Genomic DNA, 14,366 nt, shown 5'->3' on the forward strand with positions numbered 1-14,366 from the left:
TTTGTTACCCAGGAGAGATTGAATAGGTAGCTTATAATTATGCAATGACAAATGGGTAATTTGTTACCCAGGAGTGATTGAATAGGTAGCTTCTGATTAGGCAATAACAGAATGTTAGTTTATTACCCAGGAGTGATGGAGTGGGTGGATAGTGAATAGGATAGGACCGAATGGGTAGCTTGTTACCCAGCAGTGATTGAATAGGTAGATTATGATTATGCAATGACAAAATGAGTAATTTGTTACCCAGCAGTGATGACATTGTTAGCTTGTGATTAGGCAGTCATGGAACGGTTAGTTTGAGATTGGCCCGATATGGTATAGGTAACTTGGTGCTGGGCAGAGATGGAATAGGGTATTAATAATTGGGCATAATAGAACACTTGGTCATTTGCTCCAGCACGTTTTGTCACTGTAGAAGGGTGAGATGTCACTTAACTTTCTTCATTTGTTTTATTTTTTTAGGAACTGTCTCAGTAGCCGGGACCCTTACTGTGGCTGGACTCCTGACGGGGCGTGTTCATACCTGGAACCCGGTACTAGGTAACTATGCACTGGGGATGGAGAGGAACCCTTGAGTCGAGAAAGAAAGGATAGGATGAGCAAGAGAAATGGTAAGGCAGGAGGGAGGACGAGAGAAGAGAAGGCTGGGAGGGGAAGGATGTAGAGTAACCAAGAAGACAGAATGGCCATGGGTGGGGGTGTCATTAAGGAAGGGCAAGAAAGACTTTGGTCCGGGCAACAGAGAAACATTAGCATCAAGTTGGAGACCTACGCAGTGAACCAGGATAGATGAGTGACATCATGCAAATGTCCCACCAGTGAATGAGTGATGGCCTTTCTCTGAGGGCCCTTCAAGTGCACCTTACATCACTGACTATGTGAAGGACATGCTGAGATTGCACCATTAGGGCTCTTGACAAGCCCCTGATTGTGGAAGGGCACCGGTGAGGTTATGTATCACAGCCCTCTATCAAAGTGAGGGAAACCCACTAGAATGGACATTACTTTGCATGTGTTAAGTGTATGGATACCTGAGGGACATCCACAGGAGTTCGTCCTTCTCCTCGTCAAACCTCTGAACGCAAGGAGAGCCCTCCACTACACAAGCCAGGCCCCTGGATCTGTCAGGAACATTTGAAGTGGCCCTTCAGTTCAAGTGTCCCTCCCAGTTTATCGTCTACAGCTCAGTGCACTCCACTGATCGATCTTCTTGTTTTGTTGCAGGGTCACCTTCGAACAGGACATCGCTGGGGTCAATACGGCGCACCTGGGGGATTGCGATGGTAAGTGAGAATGTCCTCCTCACTGTGTATGTGAAACGTTCTCATCCAGTAGATGTGGTGAACAATCAGGGGGTCGCGAGCGTGGGCAGGAATCCATGATTGGCGTACACCTGCTTTCCTGACCTCCCACGCCTCTTCCAAGGCCAGCAATTTTCCCCAGGGCCACCCCCCTTGGATCACCCACCCAGTCCCAGAAGACACAACCCCTCCACCAACTTACCTTCACCCCATCCTGTTGCAGTCTCCATCAGTGTTTTTTCGTCGTTATCACCATGGAAATGAAAAAGGTATTTAGTCTCTTTTTTCCATGGTGGTGGATGGCGGTGGTCATCTTTGTTTATCTTTTTTGTGGAAAATTGGCCATGAGCAATATGCATGGAGTCCATAAAAAAAGGACTTTTCAAGTATCTGCAACTGGAAGCGAGCCATGATGTTCAGGGAGTGGCGGTATAAGAGCCTGCACAGAAGCCCAGCCTGGCGGGCCGTTACCGGGCCGCCATGCCTGTGAACATGGTAGTGATGGCAAAAGTATTTCCTGCTTAAGTGAGATCATGCTCACTGTTTAAATGAGATTGTACTCACTATACAAGTTACATTGCATATGCTTTCTGGGAAATTGCACACGCTACTCAAGTAAGGCTGTATTTGGTCAGTGAGAATGCACGCACTCCTTGAGTGAGACTGCAGCACTTCTGTGAGGTCATACCCAAATAAACTGTACCCACTGCTTAATGGAGATTGCCCCTGCACCTCTTTTGGTTAAAGGGATTCCTGGCATGGCCAATGCCACAATTATGGAAGAAAAGGACTTTTTTTCTAAAGCCTCAAGCTCTTGGGCATGAGCAAGAACTTCAGGTTTTAGAAAAAAAGGCCTTGACCTCTGGCATCCTCATCAGCTGCACCTCGTCTCAGAAACATCTTTCAGAGTTTGCCAGTGCTCCGACCTGGCTGGCCCCCACCCACTTAAAGCCCATGTTCTACATCACCATCAGGAGTGCTTAGCATGGGAATTTACGCAGGGCTTATACTCAAGCATTCCGAGGGACTACCAGGATAATACTACAAGGAAATTGGTGTTGCTCTAGTTTCAACGCTCTGCAGAAAAAATATTATACTGCAGTCTGATACACTCCCAACACTTACTGTGTAAGGACAATGCAGAGTAGGAAGTATTCTAGTTTTACCAAGCCAATGCAGGAATAACACCCAGGTATTATTTCACTGCGCTGGCGGTGATAAGGGTGCATAATATTCGCCCTGTTTACGGCACGGACGAGGCGTTGCTGCACAAACTTTCAAGTGCCACATATAGGACTGTCCGAGCACAGTGCCCCAAAGGTTCTGCAAAATACACAACGTGGGGAGACTCACGCTAACTCCTAGCACTCTTTATCTCAATGCTCACATTGACAGGCATTCCATACCTAGTCTGCCCCTCCTGATGCAGCAAATGAGTACCCTCCAAATGGTCTGTTTTGGGTCTTTGTTGTTTGCTTACTTGGGAGTTATTCTCCGTATTTAATTCCCCTATGTGTCAATCATGCACAAGTTCTTTGTCTGCCACAGTGCCAAAGAAGGCATCTTTTTGGAGTTTAAATAATGCTCTCAGTTCACATGCACTGGGGTTTGTGATACGCCATGTTGCACCTGATTAATGATAATAATGTTAATGATGTGTTATTTATATAGCACCTTAATCCAAAGCGCTTTACGGAGCACATATTTACATACAAGATCACCCAACCGAAATTGGCACTCATTTATCGACCTCGGAAGGGGATGAAAGGCTGAGTCGGCTTTGCCGGAATTCGAACCTGCGACCTGCTGATTGCTCAGATCGCAGCAGCGAGCGCTCAACCCACTGAGCTATCTTACTGGCTTAATCATGCGAAGGGCTGTTCAGCTGCAAACTCACTTGCCTGCATCCCAAATGGACCTTTCCTTTCCTTGATGCTACAGGTTCTGGGGTTGCAGCAAGCGCCAGAGGAGGGGCTAACTGCTCATATGTCACACCCCTGACTTATGGCGGCAGAGGGACAGTCAAGGCTTGAACACGCAGGATAGCCCGGGTCACCCTCTGGCTGGTTTCACGAAAGCACATACATCAGTGAATGCTCAGACTGCTCATGATGGGGCTCAGGCTTGCCATCGCGCTGCCGGGATTCAAGCCGCTGCCCAGCAACACTGCAGGGGTTCTGCTGCCTTCATCTCCTGCCTCCGGGGCTCAGGCTTGCAATCGCGCTGCCGGGATTCAAGCCGCTGCCCAGCAACACTGCACGGGTTCTGCTGCCTTCATCTCCTGCCTCCGGGGCTCAGGCTTGCAATCGCGCTGCCGGGATTCAAGCCGCTGCCCAGCAACACTGCACGGGTTCTGCTGCCTTCATCTCCTGCCTCCGGGGCTCAGGCTTGCAATCGCGCTACCTGGGATTCAAGCCGCTGCCCAGCAACACTGCACGGGTTCTGCTGCCTTCATCTCCTGCCTCCGGGGCTCAGGCTTGCAATCGCGCTGCCTGGGATTCAAGCCTCTGCCCAGCAACAGTGCACGGGTTCTGCTGCCTTCATCTCCTGCCTCCGGGGTTCAGGCTTGCAGTCGCGCTGCCGGGGATTCAAGCCACTGCCCAGTATCACTGCACGGGTTTTTCTGCCTTCATCTGCTGCCTCTGGGACTCAGGCTTGCAATGGCGCTGCCAGTGATTCAAGCTGCTGCCCAGCAACACTGCGCAGGTTCTGCTGCCTTCATCTGCAACCGCTGGGGCTCAGGCTTGCAATCGCGCTGCCTGGGATTCAAGCCGCTGCCCAGCAACACTGCATGGGTTCTCCTGCCTCCAAGGCTCAGGCTTGCAATTGCACTGCCTGGGATTCAGGCCGCTGCACAGCAGCACTGCGCAGGTTCTGCTGCCTTCATCTGCAACCTCTGGGGCTCAGGCTTGCAATCACGCTGCCTGGGATTCAAGCCGCTGCCCAGCAACACTGCGCAGGTTCTGCTGCCTTCATCTGCAACTGCTGGGGCTCAGGCTTGCAATCGCACTGCCGGGGATTCAAGCCACTGCCCAGCAACACTAGACAGGTTCTGCTGCCTTCGTCTGCTGCCTCCTGCGGGCTCAGGCTTGCAATCGCGCTGCCTGGGAATCAAGCCGCTGCCCAGCAGCACTGCGCAGGTTCTGCTGCCTTCATCTGCTGCCTTGGGGGCTCAGGCTTGCAATCGCGCTGCCTGGGATTCAAGCCGCTGCCCAGCAACACTGCACGGGTTCTGCTGTCTTCATCTCCTGCCTCCGGAGCTCAGGCTTGCAATCGCGCTGCCTGCGATTCAAGCCGCTGCCCAGCAACACTGCACAGGTTCAGCTGCCTTCATCTCCTGCCTCCGGGGTTCAGGCTTGCAGTCACGCTGCCGGGGATTCAAGCTGCTGCCCAGCATCACTGCACGGGTTTTTCTGCCATCATCTGCTGCCTCTGGGGCTCAGGCTTGCAATGGCGCTGCCAGGGATTCAAGCCGCTGCCCAGCAACACTGCGCAGGTTCTGCTGCCTTCATCTGCAACCGCTGGGGCTCAGGCTTGCAATCGCGCTGCCTGGGATTCAAGCTGCTGCCCAGCAACACTGCATGGGTTCTGCTGCCTTCATCTCCTGCCTCCAAGACTCAGGCTTGCAATCGCGCTGCCTGGGATTCAAGCCGCTGCACAGCAGCACAGCGCAGGTTCTGCTGCCTTCATCTCCTGCCTCCGGGGCTCAGGCTTGCAATCGCGCTGCCGGGATTCAAGCCGCTGCCCAGCAACACTGCACGGGTTCTGCTGCCTTCATCTCCTGCCTCCGGGGCTCAGGCTTGCAATCGCGCTACCTGGGATTCAAGCCGCTGCCCAGCAACACTGCACGGGTTCTGCTGCCTTCATCTCCTGCCTCCGGGGCTCAGGCTTGCAATCGCGCTGCCTGGGATTCAAGCCTCTGCCCAGCAACAGTGCACGGGTTCTGCTGCCTTCATCTCCTGCCTCCGGGGTTCAGGCTTGCAGTCGCGCTGCCGGGGATTCAAGCCACTGCCCAGTATCACTGCACGGGTTTTTCTGCCTTCATCTGCTGCCTCTGGGACTCAGGCTTGCAATGGCGCTGCCAGTGATTCAAGCTGCTGCCCAGCAACACTGCGCAGGTTCTGCTGCCTTCATCTGCAACCGCTGGGGCTCAGGCTTGCAATCGCGCTGCCTGGGATTCAAGCCGCTGCCCAGCAACACTGCATGGGTTCTCCTGCCTCCAAGGCTCAGGCTTGCAATTGCACTGCCTGGGATTCAGGCCGCTGCACAGCAGCACTGCGCAGGTTCTGCTGCCTTCATCTGCAACCTCTGGGGCTCAGGCTTGCAATCACGCTGCCTGGGATTCAAGCCGCTGCCCAGCAACACTGCGCAGGTTCTGCTGCCTTCATCTGCAACTGCTGGGGCTCAGGCTTGCAATCGCACTGCCGGGGATTCAAGCCACTGCCCAGCAACACTAGACAGGTTCTGCTGCCTTCGTCTGCTGCCTCCTGCGGGCTCAGGCTTGCAATCGCGCTGCCTGGGAATCAAGCCGCTGCCCAGCAGCACTGCGCAGGTTCTGCTGCCTTCATCTGCTGCCTTGGGGGCTCAGGCTTGCAATCGCGCTGCCTGGGATTCAAGCCGCTGCCCAGCAACACTGCACGGGTTCTGCTGTCTTCATCTCCTGCCTCCGGAGCTCAGGCTTGCAATCGCGCTGCCTGCGATTCAAGCCGCTGCCCAGCAACACTGCACAGGTTCAGCTGCCTTCATCTCCTGCCTCCGGGGTTCAGGCTTGCAGTCACGCTGCCGGGGATTCAAGCTGCTGCCCAGCATCACTGCACGGGTTTTTCTGCCATCATCTGCTGCCTCTGGGGCTCAGGCTTGCAATGGCGCTGCCAGGGATTCAAGCCGCTGCCCAGCAACACTGCGCAGGTTCTGCTGCCTTCATCTGCAACCGCTGGGGCTCAGGCTTGCAATCGCGCTGCCTGGGATTCAAGCTGCTGCCCAGCAACACTGCATGGGTTCTGCTGCCTTCATCTCCTGCCTCCAAGGCTCAGGCTTGCAATCGCGCTGCCTGGGATTCAAGCCGCTGCACAGCAGCACAGCGCAGGTTCTGCTGCCTTCATCTGCAACCTCTGGGGCTCAGGCTTGTAATCGCGCTGCCTGGGATTCAAGCCGCTGCCCAGCAACACTGCGCAGGTTCTGCTGCCTTCATCTGCAACCGCTGGGGCTCAGGCTTGCAATCGCACTGCCGGGGATTCAAGCCACTGCCCAGCAACACTAGACAGGTTCTGCTGCCTTCGTCTGCTGCCTCCTGGGGGCTCAGGCTTGCAATTGCGCTGCTGGGGATTCAAACCGCTGCCCAGCAACACTGTGCGGGTTCGGCTGCCTTCACCTGCTGCCTCTGTGCGACTATTCCTTCCAGAGTCGAGGTTAACAAGGGAAGAAGTCATGAAGAAAAGTAGAAAAAGCGTGTTCCCTTTCCTATTGGTAGGGTTGTCGGGACCAGGCTCGGACTGGCCTATGGGGCAATGCCCGAACCAAAAACGCAAAATGCCAGTGTGGGCCAGTTGTGTTGGTCAAACTAGGCCACTTGTTTAACCCATGATGGCAGTTTGAAAAGTTACTTCACTAAGAAGCAATTAGTTTTGACCAGTGTTACTAAATAAATATTCTTTAAAATGCACAATTTCATCACATTTTATTAAAATCGCCTCCTTGTGTACAACTCAAGTAGTGTGTCACCAAAGGAATGAATTGCCATTTGCAACTGTGGACCACTTTTTCATTGGTGCCCGAGACAGTTTGACGCCCCAGTCCGACCCTGGTCGGGACGGGCTTTTGCAGTTCCTTTTCCTTTTCAGGGCCCAGTGTTCCAGCAGCCCATGCTTTGCTCTCTCTGTGGCAGTGCAGTTCTGGGCGTGCATGGACTCCCACCTGCCCCCCAGTATGTAACAGCTGCCCAATCCCTCTCTCGCTCTGGGAATCTGGATTCATGTTCCCATTGTCCAACACCTTTAGGGGCCAATGTTTCATTCAGTTTGCTGCGAGAAGCTAGATGCCCGGTTCAGAGATTCTTGCAGCCAATGGGTTTAGCCCCCGGGGTCTCCTAACTCGTTTTGGGAATTTTCTCTCAGTCCTATCTGGGTCCCTGGATTCTGTGTCTCATTTCTGGCCCAGTGGTTTAATTCACTTCCCTTTGGACCTTGGTCTCTGTGTTCCAGCAGGCGCGCTTCCCTCTGCAATTGCTCCTCTCAATTCACCCTTGGACCTTGGTCTCTGTGTTCCAGCAAGTGGTGGTTCTCTCACAAGGAAGTCTTTCACTTTGCTCTTGGGCCGTGAAACCAGCGCCCCAGGATGCAGGGGTTCTTTAATCATTGTTCCCACGTAGTTTTCTCTCGGAGCTTGGATTCGGGATCCCAGCATGCAACATTTTCTAATTTCTTCTGTCCGTTACTATGGGATGTTGGGCTCTGTCGCAGTCTGTAATGTCTGCTCTGCAATTGATTCTCTCAGTTCACTCTGGGCTCTTGTGCTCCATAACACAGGATGGACCGGCTCTGCAATTCCTTCTCTGAGTTTGCTCTGGGGCCTTGGACTCAGTGCCACAGCATGGTCCGTCTCTGCGATTGCTTCCCTCATTTTGCTTTGTGACATTGGACTCAGTGTCACAGCATGGACCGTCTCTGCGATTGCTTCTCTGAGTTTGCTGTGGGACCTTGGACTCATTGACACAGCATGGACCATGTCTGCGATTGCTTCTTTGAGTTCTCTCTGGGACCTTGGACTCAGTGTCCCATCATGCAATGGTCCTCTAAATGATTGCTTCTTGTTAGATTGTTCTAGGAGCTTGGACTCAGTGTCCCCTTGCACTTGAGCATCTATTACCTGCTTGCACTTGGCTAGGTGGCACTGACTCCAACGCTGCTCCTGCTAGTAGTCAGTACCATGTTCGGCTGGAGTTACTCTCTCCTCGACCCGAACCTCTGCATGGCCATTATCCAACATTGGCAGGTCCTGGTGTAGGTGTCCTCGTTCCTTTGGTTGTCTCCAGATACACTGGAAACAGGGCAGTTCACCAGCACTATTCGCTGCACACTCTACTAGCAGACTGTTTTAGGAGGCTGCTGTGCCACAGCGCCAGTCACGACATAGTTGCCAAGGATGACAGACTGCCGAAAAGTTATATTTGTTGGCGCAGTAACATCCATGATTAATCACATTCCTTATCTTCAAAAAATTGGCTTTAGGCTCCACCCACCTGTGCCACAGCACTGTCATCACGCCACGGCAGAATCATCCTCTATTGATGGAGACATCCGGCCCGCCGCAGGGCAATGGCGAACATCCGCCTGGTTGATCTGTGCTCATGCCTAGTTCTGCTACTCAGGTTTGCAGGGCATCCAGCTGCCACCCAGGTCATGAAATTCCAGGAATTGTGCCCACAACCCCATCACTGCGCCCAGAAGAGTAGGGAAGAGCAATGGTTTCTTCCTGGGCCCATTGTGGGAGCCTGCAGCCTGGGTTAGGAATCACTTGGATTCCCCGTGTCATTTGAGGTGCAGGGCTCCCATGCTCCCCTTCCTTGACTCATGAAATCCTGGTGGATCTCCACAGGTCTACACAGATCCAGCTGGATATCCTGCTCCCCGTGCATGGCAGCCTGACAGCCGCCATCATGGAATCCAGTGTAAGGGTCGCACTAAGGCACCCACCAGCACTAGGCTGCTTGGGATTGGTCAATTCTCCACCCCAGCCACCTCAAATGAGCCTGCTGATAGGGTGCAGGCTTGGCATGAGTATGCTTCCACACTCTTCCAACAGCAGCGCTACAAGACCTTTCTGCTTCATGCTCCCATGGAACACTGGGAGTGCTGTGAGTTTCAATCATTGTAAAAAAAGAAATAATGGAATGTTTCAATCTCACTGGAAAACCTAGGCAGTAACGCCTCTGGGCACTAGTTCCAGATTTAAACCTGAATGTACAATGAGAGGAAACACTTGTCTCTCAACCTTGTAAAGCTGTGTGCAGGGTCCTTTTACCTTGAAATGCTGGTGATCAAGCGTGGAACATTCCATTTGAAGACACTATCCTGCAGTAATATTTTGAAATGTATTAACAGGAAAACTGACTCTTTCATAACTAAACATGATGGCAAAATGCTGGGCAGCTCAGCATTTCCGAAGGCCCACAATACCCCAGAAGCCAGGACACGTGCAGACTTGAACTCCGCTGGTGCTGGAAGGAAAGAATCAGAAAACAGGCCTTCTCTGTCTTTGCCCCCAAACTCTGGAACCTCATCCCTGTCAACACCAGACTCACAGCTCCTTAACACTTAAGTCCACAACGCCTCCACCCACACCTAACCTGCGACTGGGCAATATGCTCCCCCTGTTTCCTCCTCTGGTTGCTTGTAGATCCCTTGCTGGCAACTTGGCCGTCCTGCCACTCCCCAATTGTTGGCTTTCCACACACTTGTATTGATCCCTTGCAATCTGCTTCCCTCGAGGTGTATTTCTGCCTATGGCTTGTAAAGGCCTCTGTTTCTTCCCAAAGCTAGGTCCACGCTCAATAATTACCATAATAATAATAGGAATAATAAAATGCTGAACAAAACCACTAAATGAGCATCACCCGAGAGCTATGAAAACACACAATGGACACCCTGAATAATTAGCGACACCTCATCAATCAATACATTCTTTGGGAACATACTTCCCATAACTGCATTATAAAGCAGACAACAATTTTAAAACATTTGAAACATTTGCATACGTGTAAACCCCGGTCTAAATGGGGCCCTTTCAGGTATGGAGGTTATAGGCAGCCATATGTAGGGGGAATGGTAAAGGAAGGGATAGGAGAAAAATAAATATTAAGACACTGTGGTGTAAAAAAATAGTTCTTTATTAAATATGAATGTGTTTCATCGGACGCCCCTCTCCCTTTTCCCCAAGACTCTGCCCACCCACGCTGTCCACATTTTCTTTTTTTAAAACAAAAATCAACGTCAAATGAGGCCAATCTGAGCAAGATTCACGCTCATCTGCCTATACCTCGATGTGGTTGGCTACTTTCAGTCTGTTTGTAGCCAATCACATCGAGGCGTGGGCAGAGTTACTGGAAGGGACGGAAATTCCAAAGACTGCATGTGTAGCATGTGGCCCCAACATGGGGGATACATAGAACACTGTCTTGATCTCTGTCTCAATGCCAGAAAGACTTAGATCCTTCCCACCAGAACTCCTGTTCCCTGTTTCCTCCCATCACTCTGGCCACCCTCAATGGGGCCTCCCCCCTCTCCTTCCTCTGAAGCTAGAAACCTCTGAGTCCTCTTCGACTCCTCGATCTCTTTCATTCCTCATATCTTGGACCTTGCCAAGAAGGCATATTTTCAACTTCACCTCCTCAGAGGCATCCTGCCTTTCCTCACCTTTCCCCAGGAGCTCAATGTCTCAGGAGCTCTGGTCCTCTCCAGGATGGACTATTGCAACAGCCTCTTTTCTTAATCGACCTTACTCTTCTCTCCCCCCCTCCAACTAATCCAGAATAGGGCTTCAGGACTTAGCGTTGGCATCAAGCCCAGGGACCGTATCTCTCCAGCTCTAAAATCTCTCCACTGACTCCCGGTTGCTGGAAGGATCAAATTTAAATCCCTCTGCATCATCCACAAAACTGTCTGGGGCCGGGGGCTACACTATCTGCAACTCGCTCTCACTAAATACTCTCCTTCCAGATCTCTCCAATCTTGCAGCTCCAACTCTCTGCTGGTCAAACGCTTCTCTAAGCAGAAAGCTGGTGGTCGATCCCTTTCCTTGGCTAGCTCCTTCCTTTCAAACAGCCCGCCTCTTTCTCTGTCTTGAGCCTGATCTCCTCAGGTTCTGCAAGCATCTCAAGACTTTCCTTTTCTCCTCTTCCATCCCTCTCTCCCTCCCATGCTAATCCCCCACAGTCACTGAGTTTGGCGGCCTGGGCCCTTATGAAGCCTATTGGGTCCTGGTCTTCTGCCCATTCACCTACAGCATCCGCCCCCTGCACTTGCCTTTGGGCCCATACTGGCCTCGGGTGTTTCTGAGGTCTACACTCACTGATTGGCAGTTGACCTCCCTCTCATCAGGTGGTCACTGCCCCTCACACTTACCATTTGCAACTGCAGTTGGCACTCTGGCAGTTCCCCCCATGGAGGCAGCGGGGCCTGCAGCACTTACCCCCACACCCTGTCCCCTCTCTCTCTCTGCACTTGAACGCTCTGAATGTCATAAGGCCTGCTAAGACCGTTGTTGTCATTTGTTTTTCATTGTCATTTGAATCCATTGTCATGTTTTGGTCCCTTGTTCCTTTCCCTTTTGCCTTGGGGTAGCTTGAAACACTATTCTAGCTGTAAAAGCACCTTATAAATGCCCAATAAATAACTAAATAAACACTGCGACTGGAGACAATTGATTGGGGCTTCCCTAACAACGGGAATGGAGTAACGTTACAAAAGATTCCAAAAGATAATGAAAAGAAAAACAAAGACACTTGGAAGTGACAGTTGGAATACGTACAAAAATGAGAAAGACATAAAAAGATACAGAGAAAGGAAAGAAGAAGAAAAGGAGACAAAAGGAAGATTAGCGTTCCCTTGGGGGGGGGGGGGAGCGGATGCAGCCTCAAACAGCCATTCAGGGCTTCAAGGAGATGGCTGGCCCTGCTGCATATGCCAGCTGCAGCCTGGTGTGGATTCAAAGCCATGGGACGCATGTGTGGTGTGGCCCGGGTGAAGTCACGCCCCAGCCCAGGGCTAGGTGAGCGGGTGACCCTGAGCCCAGTGACACGGCCTGTGAGGCAACGAGCTCGGGGAAGTTAGCTCCCTAGCCCGGGGCTATATGTGCGGGCGTCCTCTAACCGATGCGCGTCCCTGTATGGGTATGGCCTGCCTGCGGTCCAGATTGGGGAGACCGGAGGAAGTGATGTCCTTGGTTGCGTGGTGTTCAGCAGCCCGGATAAAAAAAATGGCAGTGTGGCCTGAGGAAGCCCACTCGCCCCAGATCCAGACTGGGTGGATGGTGAACATGTAGAAACCCAACAGCACCAGCAACGTGCACATGGCTGCTAGCACCGCCAGGGACCTGTGAGGTCTGCACCCTCGCCAGGGCGATACGGTGGGTGGGACCAGAGCGGAGTCCAACTAATACATCCCCCACCTTGAGAAGCAAGGCAGCGACACAGAGGAAATAAGGGCTCTGACAGCCCATGAACAGTTTTAAAGCACAGTCACAGAGGAAATTAAAGCACTGCCACGGAGGAAAGACAAGGGCTTTACAAGACCAGACAATAAAGGCACCCTCATAGAGGAAATTAGAGGCTTTACAAGCCTCATATATAAAAGCACTGCCACGGAGGGCAGTCGGCTTCCTTTGCCATAGTAAGAAAACGAGTGTGCACTCTCCATCTAGCCCTGCACCATACAGCAGGGTGTTTAAACTCATGTCTCGGGAGGATAGCTCACAGGCAACGTGCTCACCTTGGAAGCAAGACGACACAGTGCAACACAGGTTCGATCCCCGGGTCCATGCTTAGAAACCTCTGGGTATTAAGCGCGTTATAAATAACCCATCATATCATATCATGGTACCACCCATTGCTGAGCTGGGGTATATGAAGGGGGAAGTTAACGGAAGACCTGACGGCGCCTAGTGGGGAAGAACAGCACAAGAAAGTACTGTGCTTTGGTGTTACTATACCCCTATAAAGTGACTGACCGGTGGGGGACCTTTGATTGGAGATCCAATTGGAGATCCAAGGCAGACTGCAGCTGCCAATGTTATTGAAAGGAATGAAATGAAAGGATGTATTGGGGTAAAGGTGAATTAATGTTTGTGAAGGGAGGGAAGCCCAGGGGAAGTGTGAATTGGAACTTTCTTAATGTTCAACTCTGGAGGGGTTGTCATAAAAGGGAATCTTCTATCCTCAGTATGCAAATGACAACCTATGATTGGTAAAATGAAAAGGGGCAGCCAGAGAATGGATGAATGTTTAAGCACCGTGTTTGCTTTATAATATAATTACCCACAAGAATTCCAAAACTCCCTTCAGTGTACTGTGCCTTATTTAATATCAGGAACTCCGAATTGTGCCCTATCGCCTGTACTAACATCTTTGAATCGCAGGTTGCTTAGCTCGACACCTTAGCATTTGATCTGAGATGGTGGAGTGGTTCCATTGTGGCCCATTGCTGTCCCGGTGTAAGTTTAAAGTGTGCACTCTCGGGCCAGGGCCATTGAACCAGGGGCTGCATACAGTCGCCATCATTCAAGAATCTTTTCTAACTCTTCTTTTCTGTTGTATGTGCACATTGTACTATACCGTCTAGTGTTCTGCGTCAGTTTACTATTCTGTGTTAACAGAAGGGATACCCCTACTGTTAGAACCTGGGGATACAATTGTAGTAACAAAAAAGGCACCCAACAACATAATTAATCCACAATGTTAAGTGTTGTTGTTTCCATCTGACATCCATTGTCTGTGAAACTTAACAGTCTTTCAAAACTTTAAACCTCCTATTAGAGTGTACATATCCCGCATAAGACATTTTAAAAAATATATTTCATTTGATGAAATTTATTTAAAAGAAGAAGAGAGAAAAAGCTTTTTATGGGGGACATATGACCAACATTTTCGTCAAGGATACATCATTATTTAACTTGATTAAGACAAACATGAACCAACACTAACACCTGCTACCATATACAAAGCGTCAAGTGAGACACGGATATTTCATAGAACCGAGTTTAAAAAAAGGTAAAATCACCGCACATGTGTACCATTCAATGTGCAAAATGCGCAATTTTGTGGCAGTTATTAAACCACCTAAAGTGCATATAACTCAACATACAAATCTCAAAGCAAATTTATAATACAATATACAGAAATCGAATTGCACATTTTCACTCAAAAATCACTTTAATGAATTCAATTCTTCGATAAGGGACAACTTCCCAACTTTGTGTGTATATGTCCTCACAGTCGGAGTGATTTTCAAAAATCTGAACCCTCATTAGAATCAACTCAGGGACCTATTCACGCTCAACGTCACCAAACAA

The 14,366-nt window shown here is 50.9% G+C and overlaps 1 protein-coding gene across 1 annotated transcript in view; it reads left to right on the forward strand.

The window, feature by feature from the left end:
* SEMA6B (semaphorin 6B) overlaps nucleotides 1-14,366 on the forward strand; it is a 563,759-nt gene that overhangs the window by 498,771 nt on the left and 50,622 nt on the right. The window contains exons 15-16 of the mRNA XM_069649360.1: nucleotides 466-543; nucleotides 1,228-1,286. Coding sequence (XP_069505461.1) covers nucleotides 466-543; nucleotides 1,228-1,286 — 137 coding nt within the window. The remainder of the gene's footprint in view (nucleotides 1-465; nucleotides 544-1,227; nucleotides 1,287-14,366) is intronic.

This window comes from Ambystoma mexicanum, chromosome 1p (genome assembly GCF_040938575.1).
Source record: "Ambystoma mexicanum isolate Mex_15411 chromosome 1p, UKY_AmexF1_1, whole genome shotgun sequence".
Taxonomy (NCBI): domain Eukaryota; kingdom Metazoa; phylum Chordata; class Amphibia; order Caudata; family Ambystomatidae; genus Ambystoma; species Ambystoma mexicanum.